At 41.4% G+C, this 19,810-nt stretch overlaps 2 protein-coding genes across 16 annotated transcripts in view; one reads left to right on the top strand and one right to left on the bottom strand.

The window, feature by feature from the left end:
- Pde7a (phosphodiesterase 7A) overlaps positions 1–6,024 on the top strand; it is a 91,403-nt gene extending 85,379 nt beyond the window's left edge. For 4 of the 6 annotated variants that reach the window (XM_006232188.5, XM_008760880.4, XM_039103227.2 and 1 more), the window contains one exon: positions 1,301–6,024. In XM_006232188.5, coding sequence (XP_006232250.1) covers positions 1,301–1,506 — 206 coding nt within the window. In that variant the 3' untranslated portion in view covers positions 1,507–6,024. The remainder of the gene's footprint in view (positions 1–1,300) is intronic. The other 2 variants (XR_005500379.2, NM_031080.1) reach the window with 2 other exon arrangements.
- Positions 6,025–7,981: 1,957 nt separating this feature from the next.
- The window catches only part of Mtfr1 (mitochondrial fission regulator 1), a 35,240-nt gene continuing 23,411 nt past the window's right edge, over positions 7,982–19,810 (bottom strand). For 9 of the 10 annotated variants that reach the window (XM_006232179.5, XM_063281996.1, XM_063281993.1 and 6 more), the window contains 5 exons: positions 17,895–18,010; positions 13,257–13,489; positions 11,518–11,773; positions 10,529–10,697; positions 9,109–9,806 (listed from right to left, as the gene is read on the bottom strand). In XM_006232179.5, the coding sequence (XP_006232241.1) occupies positions 9,738–9,806; positions 10,529–10,697; positions 11,518–11,773; positions 13,257–13,489; positions 17,895–18,010 (843 nt within the window). In that variant the 3' untranslated portion in view covers positions 9,109–9,737. Of the gene's footprint in view, positions 9,807–10,528; positions 10,698–11,517; positions 11,774–13,256; positions 13,490–17,894; positions 18,011–19,810 lie in introns of all 10 variants that reach the window. The other variant, NM_001100977.2, reaches the window with a different exon arrangement.

The following is a 19,810-nucleotide window of genomic DNA, read 5'->3' as shown; positions in this document are numbered from 1 at the left end:
GGCTTTAGAATTTGGGTCAAGTTTCTAGAAGTTCAGGACTAGCACAGTCATAATACAGTGGAGGACACAGCAGCAACACTGTGACACCTATGTTGTGATTACCAAGTGTCTTGTAGAACAGTAGGGTCTGACTTGACTACAGTCAGACAGAGATGTAGAAAATGGGCACAGCTTGCAAGAGTGCATGGTGCTGAGCTTGTGGGAATCAGTACTGACTCCCGTGGCAATGATGGACAGATGCTTTTCTGTTGGCAGAGTTAACAAGATAATAGATCGCCTGTCAGGGAGAGCTACTCATGTTCGAAGAATAGGTGAAATGTGGGCACAGGGAAAGGAAAGCTAGGTAAGTGGGTACATGCAGTGCCTTAAAATGTCTTTTTGCGTGAGGAAATTACTTTGTAGTTTAAAGAAAGAACTTTCAATTGATTTTTTTTGAAAATTTTGCAGTTTGTGCTGGAGAGATGGCGTGGTGGTTAAGAACTTGCTGCTCTTTTGAGGTTTGTTAGCAGCACCCACTTCAGATGGCTCCTACATAACTCCAGCCCTAAGGACTATGACACCCTCTTCTGGCCTCTGCCCCTCAGAATACTCAAACATATATAAAGCATAAATAAAAATAGGTATTTTTTTAAGATGTGATTTTAGTTGAGCATGCTATATGCCTATAAACTCACCAGTTTTGGAGGAGAGAGGATCGGAAGTTCAAAGCCATCCTTAGGGACAGAGAAGGGATATTTGAGACTCTCTCATAGAAGAAAATAAGGGTTGGTGAGATGGCTCACTGGGTACATATACCTGCCATCAATCCTGAAAATCTGAGTTTGATCCCAGGGACCCACAAGCTGTCCTCTGACCCCAACATGTCTTCCGTGCCATTCTCACTGAACTAATTTTTCATTATTTTTAGACTATTTCTTCTCCATAGTTTTAACATTTACATTCTGAGTTAAATAAAAGTCAAGCAAGGTGTGATATTCCATCCCTGAGGAAGTGGAGCCAAAAGCAGTGACCCCTCTTGGCCAGCAGCAGTTGTCTCCTGAGAATGTCCCTGGAGTTGTGTTCTAGAGCCCTTAGAGTTGATGTGGCCACCATATGTGTTAGCTTAAGTGAGATGTGCTTGTCCAGCTGAAAGAAATGGTCAGAGTAGACTAGAGCACCACTGAATACTTAAGAAATCCTGATTTGTAAATTACGTATTTTGGCTACTACGTGAGTGGAACTGAAGAACATTAAAACTCTAGATGTTTTAAAGATCAATTCAAGACATATTTTAACAGCTTTTTTTCCTCTGTTTCTCGAGGTTTTATGACTTACCTAGTGGAGCCTTTATTTACAGAGTGGGCCAGGTTTTCAGACACGAGGCTGTCACAGACGATGCTCGGACACGTGGGGCTGAATAAAGCCAGCTGGAAGGGACTACAAAGACAACAGCCTAGCAGCGAGGATGCCAGTGCTGCATTTGAGTTGAACTCACAGCTATTAACTCAGGAAAATCGGTTATCATAACCCTGAACCAGTGGGACAACTTCCCTCCTGCAAGATTGTGGAAATGTGAAATGGTCTTGAGTTGAAGAACTGGTTCTGACTGCTGAGGTTTCCAAGGAAATGATGTCAGCGTTATTTATCAAGATTATCTTCTGTTGGATCATTTGAGCCCATTTTTTAATAGGACATGAATATATAGCAATATGCATCTGGCTTTTGTATGAAACCTTAAGTATGTAAAGCTCAGCAGGAGAACCAGAAAGGATTAACAAAGGAAGATGTTTTTAGGTGTGCCATGTGCTTTCAAAGTGTGTATTCTTCAAGCCCTGAAACTTGAACTCAACCTCAGCAGCAATCTTGATGCAACCAGTCCAATCCAACAGCGCATCTGTCCCTTCCACTACTCTGAGAAAACAGAAATGTGAAGTGCCCAGCCTCTGCTGCCTCTGGCAAGAATCAATCAATGTTTACAAATCCAATCTGAAATATTGGTTCTAATTGCCTCGAGCATTATTGTGAAGGAACCACTGACCGTTCTCAGCTGAGCTGGAGACTGCAGCTCTTCGCAGCGTTTGCCTTTTCTTCTTTGGATGTCAATGTCATCAACGCCTCCCACTTGTTTTGTTCTGTGCACTGGAGTCTGAGCATTTACCACAGATACCACATGAAGCTTTTCACTCCAGGGCTGTTTGGCAATGCAGATTCCTTTTGTAACTATTAGTTTTTAACCTGGGGTGGGAGGGAAGGGACACCAATGTCCTAGCTGTGTTCTGACTCTGCAGTGAAGACACTGCATGTTGTTTTCACTACTGTACACTTGACCTGCACATGCAAGGAAAAGGTGGAATGTTTAACATGCCGTATCAGCTCAGGGTACTTGCCAATCAGAAATAAAGTGGGATAGGGAAGTGTGTCTTTCAAATCAAGGGTACTAAAGGCCCTTCCGCTGCAGTGCGTGAGAGGTATGTTGTGTACGGCTGTATGGGTGTGTGTTTGCGCGCATGTTTGTGCATGTATGGCTGTGCATGTTCTGTCCATCCGTGTGGGAAAGGATTAGAATTGTAAGCTTTTATTTATTGTTTTAGAATGTGACATAGTGAGCAGCCACACTTGGGGGAGGGGAAGGTAGGTGAAGCTGTAAGATTGCTCCAGATGCCTTAAACTATGCACAAAGCTAAGTGACCAAACTTCTCATTTTGATTTGAAAAGTGCATTGTTTTCTTGTCCCCCCTCCTCCACTTTGATGAAATGTTACCCTTTGGTGGATCTTTTGATGTGAATAGATGTTTTCTAGGGTAAAATTTAAGGACTAATTTTAGACTTAAACACTCCACTTTTGTAATGTGTTTTCAGTGGTCTTATGCATAGCAAGCACAACTGTAACTAGTTTAAGAGAAACGGTGCTTTCTTTTAGTTAATTTGTATTGCCCTTGTTACTGTTAAAGACTGTTTATTATGTTTACAGTTTGTTGCAACAGCCATCTTCTTGGGAGAAAACTTGAGTGTAAAGCCATTTGTAAAAGGCTTTGCCACACTCATTTAAACATGTGCCTGTTGCTGTTACCTTTCGATGAATAAAAACTGGTCTTTTCTCATTTTTTATCTTTGCACTTTACCTCACCACTCAATCCTTTGGAAATCACATGCTGAATTACTTAGGTGATCAGTTAGCTGTTTCCTCTTCCATTCAGTCGTGGGTAATCTTGTGGTCTAAGCTATGTGCAGACTGTCTTCTGGAAGTGTGTGAATGAGCCTTGCTCTGCACCCTGCAGGTGTGACAAGGCCTGGCTCAGTTTGATCAGTCTTGCCTGCTGTGGATGGTTCTTCATAGCATTTGTTGGGAATTGCCTAAGAAATCACACCCTTGAAGGGGATAAAAAAAATACCAGTCAGTTGTGTTTATATTCTTGGCCTTTTTAAAGCAATGTAAGAAATAGCCACTTAATTCTTTTTTGGGGACAGGGTCCTAGGCTCAGATAGCCTGGCAACAATATAGACAGGCTGGCCTCAACTCACAGATACCTCCTTGCTTTTGGGTATTAGTATTAAAGGTGTGTGCCACCATCCCCAATTAAGAGTGGCCTTTCTACCCTCCCAGACAGACCTAATCCATTAGAAGGGATACAGTTCAGATTTTAAGATCAGGGAAAAAAAAAAAATCAGTGTTGGCAAACCCATTTGAATGATTTCCCAATTTTCTACAAAAGCTAAAACTTTGGTAATTCTAATATATCCAAAATATTTTTATTTTAGTATACGGTAATTTTTAAAGATACATTACCTTTTTTTTAAAGTGGGTTGCTAAGTCTCTGAAATCCAGTGTGTGTTTTAAAATTACAGCACATCTCAATTTAGACGAGCCTCATTACAAGTGGCCCATGCCCATATTCCCTCCTATTAGACAGCATGAGTACAGGATAATAGTCATTACCCAAAGACAGCCACTGGCCTCTCCTAAAGTGACAACATGTTGGCATATTTGACTTGTCTCGGGTCTGATGAAATTTCCTGCAAGCTAATATCACCTTAAACAAGTTCACACTAACTGATACTGCAAAGAACAGTCTTGGTATTTTAATTTGCAATGAGAAACATACTTACCAATCATTTTCTCTCTCTTTAGGCAAATCCCCTTCAGAAGCCAAATTAGGGTCAGCTGGTTTACTCAGCAGGAATTTTGAACAAGGGATGCAAGTTTCCTAAAGTATCCATCTCCCTGTGGGGATACCGATATCATTCTTAGCTGTGGACTGGGTACCCCCGCCCCTGGATGCTAGAGGTTCTAGGACACTAGTTGTTTCTCCACATTAGCTTGATTGATTGGCAACTCCATTAGATCTGTTACTTCCTCCAGCCCTTCTTCAGTTGAGTTTGCCTGGGCAGGCACACTGCCTCTGGTTGTTTCCTTCTGCTCTGATTATACTTGTCTTCAAGTTTAATAACACGGTTTAGCTTTTCTGTTTCAGCTTCTCAAAGGGTCCCCTTGGTGGTGCTCCCAAATCCATCAATTTTGTTTTCTATAGCTGTGTGGGAATTACCTGCAGCCCCTGCTTCTTCCACCTATTTTCCTTGAACAATTGGTTTTTCTAGAAGAATTTAAGGAAACATTTGGGTCTCATTTTTTAAAAACAAATTCAGGGTAGTACACAAAATTCATGGAATTTCAAGATATACTGATACTTCAAGGAATTTCTGAGCATGTAACCACCATTTGGGAGTCTGGACACACTGCTGAAGGGGAGTTGGGGGTTGGTAAGGGAATCCCTGCCTTAGAGGTGAGAAGAAAGTTCCACAAGTCCTATCGTAACAACAAATCTGGTCATTAACATTGTATCCTAAACATAACAGTTTGCAATGGGCTTCTTTGTATTAAAAAAAAGCAAACATGGGAAAAAAAAATATCCTGGACCTGAGGTATAAGTTAGAGGTGCTAGTAATTCCTTCACAGCTCTGAAAATGGTATTTTTCACAAAGCTTTTGTGATGTTTGTTTCCTATTTAAGACTTAAAAATTGCCACAAGCTTATGTCTTCACGTCAGTAATTGCTGGTTGAGACCACTAACTAATGTAATTCATACTGCTTTTAAAGAGATGTGCAAACTAGTTGCCACACCTTTGACATGTTTTTGAAACATAACTTTGAAACTACACACATTCCCTACTAACAAAACTGCATAGGATCGAGAGGATCCCCAAGAGTCTTCAGGAGAGAGAACCACCACTGTGGGGCAACGTGAACTGACAGAAACAAAAGGTCTCTTATGTTCTTCAGTGTGCAAGGAATAGGGCAGATGTAAATTCGGCCATCAGTAAACAAATTACTGTGGAGTTCCTATGTACCCTTTAGCTGTCACGTTATTGTTAAGAAATTTACTCAAGTGTTTCAGAAATGCTGAAGTTGTATAGTAAATAATGTTTCCTGATGTATTCACTTGGTGTTCAATTTTTAGAGAACATTAAAAATTACAAGCCAGGGTCTCTGTTCAAATTGTCTTGGTGAAGGAAAAATGTACAAAGTGCTTGTGATTAGTTTTCAGAACTGACTAGGAGGGGTAATGCTGGGATAATGTTTGAGAGACTAGTTTAATAAGGAAACTAATACCATTTGCCTAAGTCAATAGTCATTCGAATTTGATTATACAGTTTCAAGTATTAAAAATGATACTTTGAGTATCAAAATTTTAAACCTTTGTGTCTAAGTTTTCTAAGTTATCCTGGAATCCATCTTTAGAATCTGGTAGGATAGAAGGGGAAAGACAAACTCTGTTATTTTCAATATTTAGCTTCTTGTTGGCTGTTAACTTAAAAATTGAAACCTGTTGACTTAGTCATTTGTGGCTTTCAGCTTGTACTTTAAGTTTTGTGTGTGTGTGTGTGTGTGTGTGTGTGTGTGTGTGTGTGTGTAGCAAATCTGAAGTATTCATTGTTTGGACATGTCTTGTAAAAAATTTCAGGAAACTGTAATAGTATCAAAGTTTTATATCTTTCTTATCTACAATTTGTTTTTAAAAAATATAAAGTTTTCAAGGAAACATCAAAGTCTACCTGTCAGCTTACTTCAGGTGCTGTAGCACAAGACTCAAAGTCTGACAAGGTGCCAGGTTGGCTGGGTTCCAGGAGGGGCTTCCTTCCCGGTTTGCAGACTTGCTAATTTCTAGTTTATCCTCACATGGCCAATAGGAGAAAGAGCTAATTTTTTCACTTAGTGTTCTTACTAATCCTATCATGGGGTCTCCATGATTGGACATAATCACCACCCAAAGGACCTACTCCTCTAATGATAGGGCCTTGTATGAGTAGAGCATTACACAAACGTGCATTTATTAACTGCTGGAAGTTCCTAAGTGTAGGGATACAGCTCAGCAGGAGAGGTCGTCTCTGGGCTCCATCACACAAAGTTGAACATTAACAGAAAGCTGGGTTTTCCATTTAAGAATCATCTTAAGAATAGGAAGGAGCTAAGTTCCCTAGGGTACACAGGTGATTGGGGCTCAGTACAGAGGATTTGTGTGTCACTCTGGAGGCCAGTTTTACAAAGCTGAACTTCAGAAAGCATGAAGAGGAGTTCAGCCATCCTGCAGCTTCCCCTTGCTCATTTCTTGTTTTCTTTCCTTTACCTCACATTTTCTCCTTTGGAAGCAGGAGTGTGGTTTTAGGAAGTATTGTGTCCACAGTTTGGCAGACATGGTTTTAAAGCCTTCACCAAGGTACCAAATCTTTTGAGTGGCTTTCTGACTTCTAAAATATTTACCAAATAAAGACAAATGCATAGTAAGAGCTAACTGAATGGCTGCTGTGAGCATTCTTTGGTAATCCAAAGTGCTGGGTGTCTCTCTTGAGGTTTCCTACCAGATTTCCTGAAGGAGTAACATGTTCCGTGTTCTGTTCTGAACATACCAGTTAGGCTCTGGTGCCAATATCAGTATTTCAGAAAGACTTCCCAACTGTTCTTGGTCTTTTTTTTTTTCCCTCACCCTTAAGATACTGCTTTCTAATGTGTAAAGTTTCCTGAGATGTGAATCTTTCATTTTCTAATAAAAAAGCATCTGGTTAAAAAACAGGGATGGCCACTGGAAAACAATGACAGACATATTAGGTAAAAACCTTGTGATGAAAAGTGGCCTTTGTCCTTAAATTGTGGTTTTTCATCATGAAGTAATCAGAGTCTACTTGGGCTGTATTATTACCCTTTGCCGCAAGAATATTAAAACTATGTCTGCATTATGCTCTAACTGTAAAGGGCTGTTTAAAAGGACTTTTGTAAGACAGCTTTTGAGAACTTCAGCTAGAGAAACAACTCTTAGTCCTGAAGTGAACAGCTTCCTCAGGAATAGCGAGATGCTGGGTCCTTACTTAACTATGGTTTCCTATTTGTTGTACCAGAGACAGTGAAGCTCTGGCCTACTTACAAAATTTCCAGGAAACAGGCTCAAAAGAGGAGCTAAGAATGGTGAAAACAGGAAAAAAACACAGCCATGAAGCCCTAGTAATGGATGAAGGTGCATGACAAATCCCATGATAACCTTTCGGCCTTCTTGGCCTTGTGGTTAAGTGTAGAAATGGTGGAATAACCTGTCATAAGAGCTAAGTTCCCTTTTGCTTGGCAACTCCACAGCTGATTAAGTTAGGTGAACTACTAAAAATGTAAGCCTTTTTTGGAGACTGGGTCTCAGTGGCTCCAGAATAAACTCACTTGCCCAAGGTCATGTGCGGCTCAAGTCCAACACTCTGACTCCCATTCTCTATCTCTGAAAGTGTCACTACAACACGGTCAGATACCAAGTTCAGCTCACAGCTCTATGCTGTACAGGAGGCTTCATGGGTTGGCTTTCCTGTGTCAAAACCAGTCTAAGAGGAAAAGGGAGTGACAGATAACACAGCTCTTTAAGGAATGTATCTCTGCTTTAAAATGCACTACAAGTTATCCTAAAGCAACATGTCAGCAAAAAGAATTTAGCCATAAAGGAAAGAGAGAGGGAGGTAAATGTACAAATAGTATCATTGAAAGAAAATTCAACAGCTTGGTTTATTTTAAAATAATAACTTTCATATAGGAGAATACTAGCCAAATTCAATACTGATATAAATATAAACTTCTTAGGTCAAAATATGGTCAGGTGAATTTTCTGAATCTCATAAAAGACAGTTTTCAAACCATACAAAATATTTAGAAACAATATACAGCAAAAACATACCACAATTTAAACTAAATAAGCTATGAAAAATAGCCCAATCTTTGTTATGATTTAGAACATCTATTTTCAATAACTTAAAATATTATCTATACTTCCCATCTCTAAATTCTCCTGGGAAGAACCACTAGTCTAGATTTAAATAATCCAAATATTTACTCATGGTAAGAGAGATTCTGGCATTGAAGAGTTTATCAGAAACAAAAAAATCATGAAAAGTACTAAGAACTTTAGATTATAACAAGTCCTTCCAAGCCTTAGATAGTAAAGGCAGTTTTCTACTTTCTAATAACACCTAAGGTTTATCTGCATAATATAATCCATTGGCTGACCAATAATAAATAGCTTAAAGGGAATTTATTCACCTATTCAGTAATATTTCATTATAAAGAATATCTTGACCAATATGTCAAAACTATAAATTCAATTATGCTGACATTTCTAGAAGTACTATGCTGGCTAGTCTGTCAGCTTGACATAGCTAGAGTCATGTAAAAGGAAGTGAACCTCAATTGAGAAAATGCCTCCATAAGATCTGGCTATAAGGCATTCTCTTAATTAGTGATTGATGGGGGAGGGCCCAGCCTACTGTGGGGTGGTGCTCACCCTGGGCTGGTGGTCCTGGGTTCTATAAGAAAACAGGCTGAGCAAGCCATGGGAAGCAAGGCAGTAAGGAGCACCCTGCATGGCTTCTGCATCAGCTCCTGACTCCAGGATCCTGCCCTGCTTACTTCCTGCCCTCACTGCTTGTGATGATGAACTGCTATATGGTACTGTGAGTGAAATAAACCATTTCCTCCCCCAAGTTGCTTTTGGCCATGGTGTTTCATCACAGTGATAGTAACCTTAACTAAGACAATTGTTAACTTAGCAATAAATCATCTTTATGAGGGAACTTATTAAATTGATAAGAAAGATGATACATTCTGGCTTTTATTTAAGAAATGATTTAATTCAGTAATTTGACTTGTCACTACTTGAGAAGTACATTTGCTTCTCAGTATTGAGTGGTAATGAGGTTTACACAGCCTTCCTGGTCCTCACTTCCCTCTAACAGAAAGCAATACAGAGACTCGGCAGGAAGCATCTTCTGCTGTTTATGTAAACTCAGCTCCAGAAAGCAGAAAGTGAGAATATACTCAAGTCCTGTCCGCAGCATTCCCAGCTCCAATAGTGTGCTATGCTAACGGCATCAGTGTTCCATCGCTGACTAGTGACCTCTCAATGCAGAGGAAGGGTGTCCTCGCTGATGCCAGTCACTGGGAGCTTTTACATCTTTGTATCCAAACGTATGCATATAAAACTCTTGCACAGACTTTAGTGTTAACTGAAAATGCACATAATACATGTGTGATAAGGAGAGCTCCAGAACTGACCATCTTCTAGGAGCCAAACCAACTTCTGGTGCTTTCACCACTTCTTACTCCTCTAATTAGGCTAAGAAGGAGACCAATGAGCACTACAGTCAGGAATTTACTAAATACTGGTGATTTCTACTAGCCAAACTCAGCTCTGCAAGCCAACAGGTAAACCAGGAGTCTTTCTGAATTCATTGTCCATTTAGGAGTCTGAAACATTTTCAATTAAAGCCTTCATTTTCCCTGTAGACTTCAATGTATGTGGGCCAAACTGGAAAAGAGAAAAAAACACAAAGCATGGACTAAGTCAGCAAGTATCTTCATGCAAACAACAGCAGAAAGGAGTTAGTACTGGAGTGGTCTACTCAGGCTCAGTGAGATGCGGCAAACACCTTATAAGCCCATGTCAGATCTCACTGGGAAACTCACCAGGCACCCCTAGGAGAAAATGAGCCTGTCTTATTTTGAGTAAATCTTTTAAAATCTGAATACAAACACTATACTTTATCATAATGAAAGTTTTATTAGACTGAATTTCATTTCATTATACTTAAAATACAAAAATAAAACCCTGCAGGGAAAACTTAACATTGGAAAGTGTTAGGCAGTGAAACCCAGGGTTAGACTCTGCTTTTTTTACTTATATTTCTCTAAGTTTTTGAATTCCAAACAAGCAACTCAGTTTTACAGTGAGAAAAACAGAAATACAAACAAACATGTTATCTTTGCTGGTCACAGTGGGACATCTACTTTAATCCCAGCATGGGTGGTAGAGGTAGCGAGATCAAGATTTAAGCCAGCCTTGTTACATTTCAAGTTTAAGTCCACTCTGGACTTTATGAGTCCCTGTTTCAAACAAAAGATTGATGATCCTTCCCCACCCAGCTAGTACAGTCTCCACATAGGTACAGAATAGCCAGCCCCTAAGTGTCCAGAAGGAGACACAAGGCAGTGACTTACACATGAATCTCCACCTAACATGCTACTACTCACCAGGGCTGGCTCTGAGGTTGCGTCTGACTCTGGCTTTGGAATTCCTCTTTCAGCTTCTCCTTGGCTATTGTGTCGATGCCGATATGCAAACTTCTTTTTCAGAGCCTCTGCTATGAGGGCAGCAGGATCAGTAATATCCACTGGCCTAGGTTTTTCATCTTTCTCTGACCTTTGAGAAAGAAGCAGAAACCAAGGTAAATATGTGGGTGTCCTTCAGAGGTTCTGTGTGGACAACAAATGGTGACCAAGCCACTGAGAGTAGCAGGAGGGCTACTTGGACATCAGAGCTCAACAGGAGAGTGCACAGTCAGATAAAGGGCCACTTAGGACAAGTCAGGGCTCCATCTTTCCAGAAGTATCCAGTGCCTCCAGGAGAGGATGCATGCATCCCATGCCTTTACTGACTGGAGTGAGAACTCACAATGAAGAGTCTACTTGTGGGCCAGTAAGAAGGCTTAGCAAGTTCACTGCCTGCCACCAAGACTGATGACCTCAGTTCAACCCCAGGATTCACATCGAAGGCAAGAATCAAGTCAGAAGAAGTCAGCTTCTGGCCTCCCCACATACATACTGAATCTTTTCTTAAAACAGGAAACCTTTTTAAGAAATGAGTTGGGCATTGGAGGTGCATGCATTTAATCCCAGCACTCTGGAGGCAGAGGCAGGTGGATCTCTGACTGTGAGGCAAGTCTGGTCTACAGAGTGAGTTCCAGGACAGGCAGGGCTACACAGAGAAACTCTGTCTGGAAAAAACAAAATAAAGGAAAACAAATGAGTCCACACAAGAGGATGATACTTGGTGGAACTGGGAAGCTTGCCCAAAGCATAGCCATTCCCTGCCCTTAGCTATTCTGTGTGGAAGAGCTGTCAGAGCTGCAGACCTTTCTAAAAGGGAAAATGGTTTTGCACTCATGCTATAAACCTGAGACTCCTAGTACTCAGGCTCTACCAGACCAAGCTGGGAGCAAGAACCAGGGAGAGGGCCTCACCTCTTGACTGGCCGTAGCTTCACACTGTTCATGTCTTTAAGGATCTCTAGCATATTTGGCATGTCAAGCTTCTTTGGGTGGCCCTTAGCCAGAGTCTTTCCAGCACTGAGTCTTTGCTCTCTTCGTTCTTTAATCAGATCAAGAGCAGATGTACTTGGGTGGAGCACCAATGGTGGGGGAGGGAGGGGAGGAGGAGGCGGCGGCGGCGGCGGTGGTGGTGGTACTACAATAACAGGTGTGGAAGAATCTAAGCAACCTATAGAAGAAACAAAAAGTTAATCTTTCTGGTAAGAGCCAAGAAAACATCACTTTCTAAAGGCAAAAGTATGTGACAAACTTCTGTATTCCTAAAAGAATTCCCTAAAAAGATTCCTTAAAAAGAATCTATAAGGAAAATGCAATGCAATTCAATTACTAAGAAATCTGAATCACCCCATGGAAAAGTCCCATCCAAATGAATACAGATGGTTTTAAGAGTTTAGACACACCTGTTTGTGGAGAGCTCCACAATCACTCTTAGCAGAAATATAAAGCAGTCTATACTTACACACATCTGTACTCAATACACACTACTGGACAATTCAGCATTATCACAAGTATCACGAAAACTTGCATCATAGTAGCTGTTTACATGCCTATAATCCCAGCACTTGGGAGACCGAAAAAGACCAAACTCAAGGCCAACTTGATCTACACAATGAATTCCAGGTCACTCAGAGATATAGAGAAAAATCTTGTCCCACAAAAGTGTCACACTTAATTTTCAAACAAAAAAAATTAAGTGTCAAAGAAATAAAATACCTAAAATTTACTTTTTTTTGCCTAACTCTAAGTTGGCTGTCTCTGCTGCAGAACTATACAAATGAGAGCTTGGGGAAATAGTAACATCACAAAAGTTTTACTGGGAGTATTCAGACCATAAGACATCTCAACAAAAGACAAAGTTATCCCCTACTTATGGTAGTTTCCCTAGTCTACCAGCAGAGGGAAGTAAAGTTAACAGAAGAAAAAGCCAGAACTTGATATGCAAAGCAATATCTATGCAAATCACTGAGACCACCCCTTACCCTCTAGTGCCCAGTGCCCAACGCACCATAAGCAACACGATTCAGACACTGGGCACTACCTGTCTCCCCAGGACTGTAAACTAACAGGAAAAACAACTACTTTCCAATAGACTAGCAGGCTAGGATTTCAAGGCCATAGTTTCTTCTCCATGGGAAAAAAGTGTGCCACACCAATTAAACCAACAGGATTAGATGAAAGAAAAGCACCATTAGGTACCTACTGTACACATTTGCAATTATTTACTTTCCATATGTAATGGCACAGGGACTTGGTAACGCAGGTACTGTTTGTTATACCCAATTTAGAGCAGGAAAGGAAGGTGGAATATCAGATGTTTGCCTCAGGCTGTGCAGGTGTAAACAGCATTTCTAACAAGTCCCATCCAGTAACAGTTCCTTTCCTCCGACAGAAAGCCACAGTGTCCTCATGTCTGAGAGGGGTGGTTATCAGATGGAGGAGGCTAAGGTTCCCAAAAAGCAGCATTCACAATAGCCCACTTCAAATGCAGGCTTTCAGAGTTTGCCAAGCAGATTTTACCCTACTCTTCTCAAACCTAAAGTCACACATGTGCCATCAGGTTTTGCGCTGTCTTATACAAGACTGGAGAAGACTAACCTGGCACTGTCCTTACCATTGGCCAGTCACAATAAGCCAATTCGGGGACCACATACCTGCACTTGGACTCTGTTGCTCCTGCAGGGTCACAATCTTGGCAATCTGAGCTCTAAGGGCAGCAAGCTCATTCTCAAGTGCAGAGATCTTCTGCAAGGCCTCCTCGCTGGCTAGTGTCGTCTTTGGAGAAGGCTTGTCTTGAGACGAGTTTGGTAAGGAAATGTGCCTGCTTGGGGGCTTCTCAAAGCAAGGAGGGTTGTTCTCAAGAGGAGGCTTGGACCTGACTTCTGTCCTACAAGGAAAACATAAAGGTGGCCATCACAAGACTGTCAAGGAGCCCTGAGTAGATACCTACACAGTGCTCGTCAGGATTCTCCAGCTATGTGCCAGCACTGTCCCACTCCATTACTGTCTACGGAGCCTATTGCGCCTCCATCACTGTCAAGAGGCATCACAGGAGACCAGAGAGGCTGCTGCTTGTTTTTGGGTTTTTTGTCTTTACCTAAAAAATTTCATCTTCCAAATGGCAATCAAGTGATAACCAATGGAAAGATCAAACCAAGAATGTATAAGCCCTTCTTTAGGGTCCTGGCTTTGCCTTCTAGTACTAGCATTTCCCTTATTTGACTAAACACATCAAAGAAGAACTATGGGAACAATATAATCCAACCACATCCCAGAAAGAAAAGGGGTATCATTAATGTCATTTCTCTCTTATACACACGCTATGAAAGTCTCAACACTGGAAACACTGGTCCCTGAATTCTGACATGCCAGTCACTGGGAACACTTCAAAACTGGAAGAATTCTTCCTGAGTACCAGAAGCAATCATAATTCCTGGTATGAAGATCACTAATTCAAAGTAGGCTGGACTACACAGTAAGTTGGAAGCTGACGTGTGCTACTGTGGAGAGCAGAAACAGCTGCACTGTGCCTGGATTAAGGACTTTGGTTTTCAGTTTCTTTTGCCGCTTAGGGACAGGTGGCTGACCAGGTTAATAAAGCTTCAGGCAGTTTAGTTAGCAACTGAGGACAGTTAGGCCACAGCCGCCTTCTGTGTGTGAATGAGGCCAGTGCAATGTGCTGTGGAATCTGAGTGAGAGCAGGTAATGAGGCAGCCCACAGTGAGGACACTCAGGCTGGGTATCAGTCCAGTCCAGCTACGCTTACACGTTTCTGAGAAAATAAAGGATTGGCAGAAAAGTGGACATCCACATTTTAATCACTGTCTTCATAGCTTCTCTGTCACATGCAGTCAGACTTTTTTGTTTCTGTTTTTGAGGAATGGTTTCACTCACTCTGCAACCCTGGCTTCTTTAAAACTCTCTAAGCAGGCAGCCCAGTTTTTTAACTCCAAGCCAAGTTCTGCGATTACATGAAGTACCACTAAACTGTTGGAGCCAACCAAATGGTATTAATCACAGGTCTTAACCAAGCCCTTTAACAATTTAACTTTCACTCAACTTGACCCTGGTGTTCTGTTTTTGCTTGAGGCAGTATAAATGACTTGGCTGTTGACTAGGGAACTAAATCCAGGTGTTTTGTTCAAACCTCTTTATACTTTGAGTTGTTAGAATGTTTGCAAGTTGCCTTTTCACCTGTAAGATTGGAAGTGGAAAAACTTCAAGAATAAATGTTGTGGGTTGCCCTGGTGCTGTTTGTATTCTGACATTAATTCTGCTTCCTCAAGAGGGGCTGCCCCCATGAGCAGTCAATCACACATATTCAGATGATCTCATGTAAACCACCTCCCAATTCTAACTGGGGGGAAAGAGTGAGGGAGGAGAAGGAAGAAAGAGGACAGAAGAGGAGGAGGAAGCCATGATGGAGCAGAACCACATGGACAAGAGAAGCTGCAAGGGATACCATAGCTGGGGAATAAGTTAATACAGTGTTAGATCTGCCCAGTCTAGGCATGTAAGTTATAATTATAATAACTGGATTGTATGTTTTTATACAGGTTTACTAGGGTTGGAAAAACCAGCAATAAATAAATAGCTGTTCTTCCCCAGTCCTCAGCACACCTATATCATAACAGTACCTTTTTAAATTTGGAATATGTGTAGGGTAGGGAAGTGTTTGGATTCTGAAGCCTCAATTACTGTTTCCGTTTCTACCCTAATACCAAGGAAACCAGATGAGGAAATTTATTTAAAAGGTTGAATGAAAAATAAATTCACAGGAACTTCCGAAAGGTTAGACGTGGTAAAACATGCCTCCATCCCAGAACTTGAACCAATAGGATCATGATTAGAAGGCTAGCCTCGACTACACAGAGAAAGCTCACCTGAGGGCTGGGGATATAATGTAGTCCAGTCAGTGAAGTGACAGTTTAGCATGTACCAAGCACTTGCTTCAAACCAATACTGCATAAAACTGGGTACAGAAGGACATAATGCCTATAACCCCAGGATTCTGGGGTACAGGGTGGAGGGATAGGAGTTCAACATTATCCTTCATTACACAGTAAGTTCAAGAGCAAACTGGTCCACATGAGGCCCTGTCTCAAAAGCCAGGAGGTCGGGAGGTAATTTAGTTGACGCCATGTGGACCTAAGTGAAACCCTGGAACCACCCACGTGAAAAGCTAGGTATAGATGTACATGCCTGTTCAGTACTGTGGAGGCAGAGAAAGGTGGATCACTGGGCTCACTCACCAGGCAGCCTCGTCTGATTTGCAAGTCTCAGTGCAAAGAGACTGTCACAAAACAAGATGGAAAGCACTAGAAGAATACCTGTGCCTGACCTCTAGCCTCTAATGTTTGCATATGTGGATATATGTCCACAAACATGAATAAGCACTCACTACAAAGCACATACACACACAAAATAAGGCTTACATTTCTACAGGCCTACAGATGAATACCATCCTTTCACTTTCCACTGAAATCTTAACAAATATAAAAACAACAAAAAAGAGGGCTGGAGAGATGGCTCAGCAGTTAAGAGTACTGCACTGACTGCTCTCCCAGAGGTCCTAAGTTCAATTCCCAGCAACCATATGGTGGTTCACAACCATCTGTAGTGGGATCTGATGCCCTCTTCTGGTGTGTCTGAAGAGAGCAACAGTGTACTCATATAAATAAATAAATAGATAGAATCTTAAAAAAAAAAAAACAAAAAGTATCTAGAACAGATGTTCAAAGAAGCAGAAAACAGCTAACTGTGATGTTTCTTTAAAATTTCACCACACCAACCCTGTCTGCTAGTAAGATTACTTTTTGCTTTGCCTGCTTCACTTGGCCCGCAGGTACTCTATGGTAAAAGAGCACAGACTCCTGAGTAAAGTCCTGGGATTCCTAACTTTATTAATGTGCTGGTTTTTTATGTCAACTTGATGCAGTGGGAGTCATCTGAGAGGAGGGAACATAATCGAGAAAACACCTCCAGCACAGTGTCTCAACCTTTCAAATGCTGCGACCCTTTAATACAGTTCCTCGTGTTTTGGTGACCATCAACCATAAAATTATTTTCGTTGCTAAGTCATAATTTTGTTACTGTCATGAATTATAATGTAAATCTCTGTGTTTTCCAATGGTATTAGACAATCCCTGTTGAAAGAGTCCTTTAATCTTCAAAAGGGTCTTGAGACCCTTTTGAGAACTGGTACCCCAGAAGATCAGGCTGTAAGCAGACAGGCTTAAAGAGCATGTTCTTAGTAACTGAGATTGACTAGGGAAGGCCCAGCCTATTGTGGGTGGTGCTATACCTAGGCTGGTGGTCCCAGGCTCTACAAGAAAGCAAACCACACAGTAAGCCATTAAGCAGCACTCTCCATGGCCTCTGCATCAGCTCCTGCCTCCAGTTCCTGACCTGCTTGAGTTCCTGTCCCGACTTCCTTTGGTGATGAAGAGCAGTGGGATGTAAACTCAACAAACCCTTCCTCCCCAACCTGCTTTGGGTTCATAGTGTTTCATGACAGCGATAGTAACCTTGACTAAGAAAGATGATTATCATTCTTCCTTGATATAAAGTTTTGGCTTTATTATGAAACAGTCTCAGGTGTCCCAGGCTGACTTCTAAACGAGTTCTCCAGTCTGAGGAACAGCCTTCCCATCTGCACATCCCTGCTGGCCCCTCAGTACTCAGCCCTAGAATCCACTTCTCCAGAAGCCAGGCTCACGTCCCTCATCACGCAGGGCCTTCCTCCAGCTGTGTCAGTACCACTGACGTCCCCAGGACCTCCAGTACATCGTGTCTAAACCTGAAGGCAGTAGGCATCTGATCGTTGGTGCCCACGGTGAAGAGCAAGTGCTGAGTGACTTTCTAAGACTGATTACGCAGTAAATATTCTTTGTAGGCTTTCAAATGAATGGAAACATCTCTAACACTCAATGTTCATCATGTGACCAACTCATCGCGATATAATTTTTAAAGAAACATTCTCCGAATATACAAATTCTCTCTATCTGATAGACTCCTGTACTCCAGTGAAACTAGTATTTACCTAACCTATCTCTGACAGTTCTTTCTGGCCACTTACACTAGAGTATAACCTGAATGGCAAGGAATTCTGTGGTTCAAAAGGACTTAGGCCAAACATTCCTTGGAACTTTACAAATGTTAGCTGATTTTGAAAACCCAAAGGAAAGAAAGGAGCAGGGCAAGCTGCCATCAAATCAGGTCCACAAACTATTCCAATGCATGCTTGAAAACAGCAGACCCTGCATCTCAGCCCCATAGCCTTCCAGACTAACCTGAGTCTTGTTGAGCATTCTCCTTCATCGGTGGCTACCCATCCAACATCAGCAAAAGTTGCCACCACATCCTCTCCTGGGTGCGTGGGACTCCATTCTGTTGCATGGCTGGTAAGCTGAAAGTTACAAAGAGAGAAAGTCCTTTATCTGTAAAATTTAACATAAAATTAAAATCCAAAGAGATCCCCTCAGGCTGGTGCTAACACTTCATGGGTGCTCTAGTAGCTCTATGGCAGGCCTCCATATGCTACTGAGCTGCAGTTCACAAACTCAGGATTTTAACTTAACATTGCCCAATTTCTACACCATAATTCTTTTACTTTACTCATCTAAAAGAGTAAGAAAAAGTTAATTTCTAAGTATTAAAAACCATTGATTTGGGGCTAGAAATGTAGCTTAGTGATAGGATACTTGGCTAGCATGTTTAAGGTACTGTGCTCTCTAACACCCAAAACATACAAACAAAAATACAACTTTTTCCTGAAATAAATGTGGAGGACACAAAGTCAACAAAGTCACCACTCACTGTGGGAAAGGACTATCAAACCCTAGTAATGCTGCTGGTTAATATTGTCAAGTCCCACCACGGTGAATGACTATAATAACTAGTGATGGTGGTGGGTAATACGCCAAACCTGACTGCGGTAAATGACTCTGTAACTAGTGATGTTGGTAGCTGATACACTTGAGGTAATGACTGGATGCTCCAGTGACAGTGATGGTGCATATTCTTATCAACCTGTCTGCATTTAAGATCACCCAGAACACTCAGGAGGCAGACCTCAATGAATTCAAGGCCAACCTGGTGTACAAAGTCAATTTCAAGGAATATACAGTATGATCCTGTCTTAAACAAAAACCAGAAGACATACTTCTTGGTCTGAGGAGGGAAGACCTAACCTAACCATGATAAGAAGGAAGCTGATTGAGTCCCCAGCAAGTTTTTCTCTGCTTTCTGATTGCAGATGATGGGCCAGTCACCTCCCACCACACCTTCCCCAGCAGGATGGACTGCTCCCTCTAACTGTGTACAAAAATATACCTTTGCTTCCTTAAGTTACTTGTTTAGATATTTGGCCACAGCAATGAAGAAAGCAACTTGTTGAGCTATACTGTATGCATGTCACTACGATATGATAAGGCTGAAAGAACTTTTTAAATGCCTTCAATCTCGATTTTTACTTGAATCTTAAATAGCAAAGTATTAAAGTTTTAACACTATTAAAAACACTAGAAGGTGTTATTTTAGTCTTATCTAAATATTAACTACGCTGCAGAACTATACCAGGTATATGAACATGTGACACTACAAGACCAATGAGGTGAGAATGGCAACACAGAGGTCAAGCTCTGTCTCCACCCACACAAGCTGCCCCCCCACTTAAGCCTAATGCAATAAGAGACAATGGAGACTAGAACCCAAGGGACTTTCGAAAAGGCCAGTTCGCCTCCTACTTAAGTAGGACATTCCCTGGGCATTGTAGGCAGGGACTGGGAAAGGCAGGCGCCAGGACAACACAAGCAAAGTACAAGTCAAGGTGATGGGCACACTGGCAAAGGGAGCAGGGCCAAGTTCTTCAAGCATGATTGAGACATCACTGCCATGAGCATTCATGGACGGCCATGAGCATGCACGGCTGAGACAAGATGTCTGAAAACAAAGGACTTACTGTTAATTTGTAGGAGGTCCTGTCCTGTTAAAGCTACTGTTAGCAGAAAAGATTAGAGTGAAAACACAAAAAATGGAGAGTAGGCACTATAATTTAAAGTCTTTGAGAAATTAAAAAACAGTAACCCAAAACTCAGTAATATATTAGAATCTTACCACAGCACTCCTGACTAATTTATAGTAAGTATTCTGAGCAACTACCCTGAGAAAACGACTTTAACCAGTCATCTCTAGATTACTGGTAATA

The sequence above is a fragment of the Rattus norvegicus genome, chromosome 2 (genome assembly GCF_036323735.1).
Source record: "Rattus norvegicus strain BN/NHsdMcwi chromosome 2, GRCr8, whole genome shotgun sequence".
Lineage (NCBI taxonomy): Eukaryota > Metazoa > Chordata > Mammalia > Rodentia > Muridae > Rattus > Rattus norvegicus.
The sequence above is the reverse complement of the archived record's forward strand: the minus strand, read 5'-3'. Positions and strand labels throughout refer to the sequence as shown.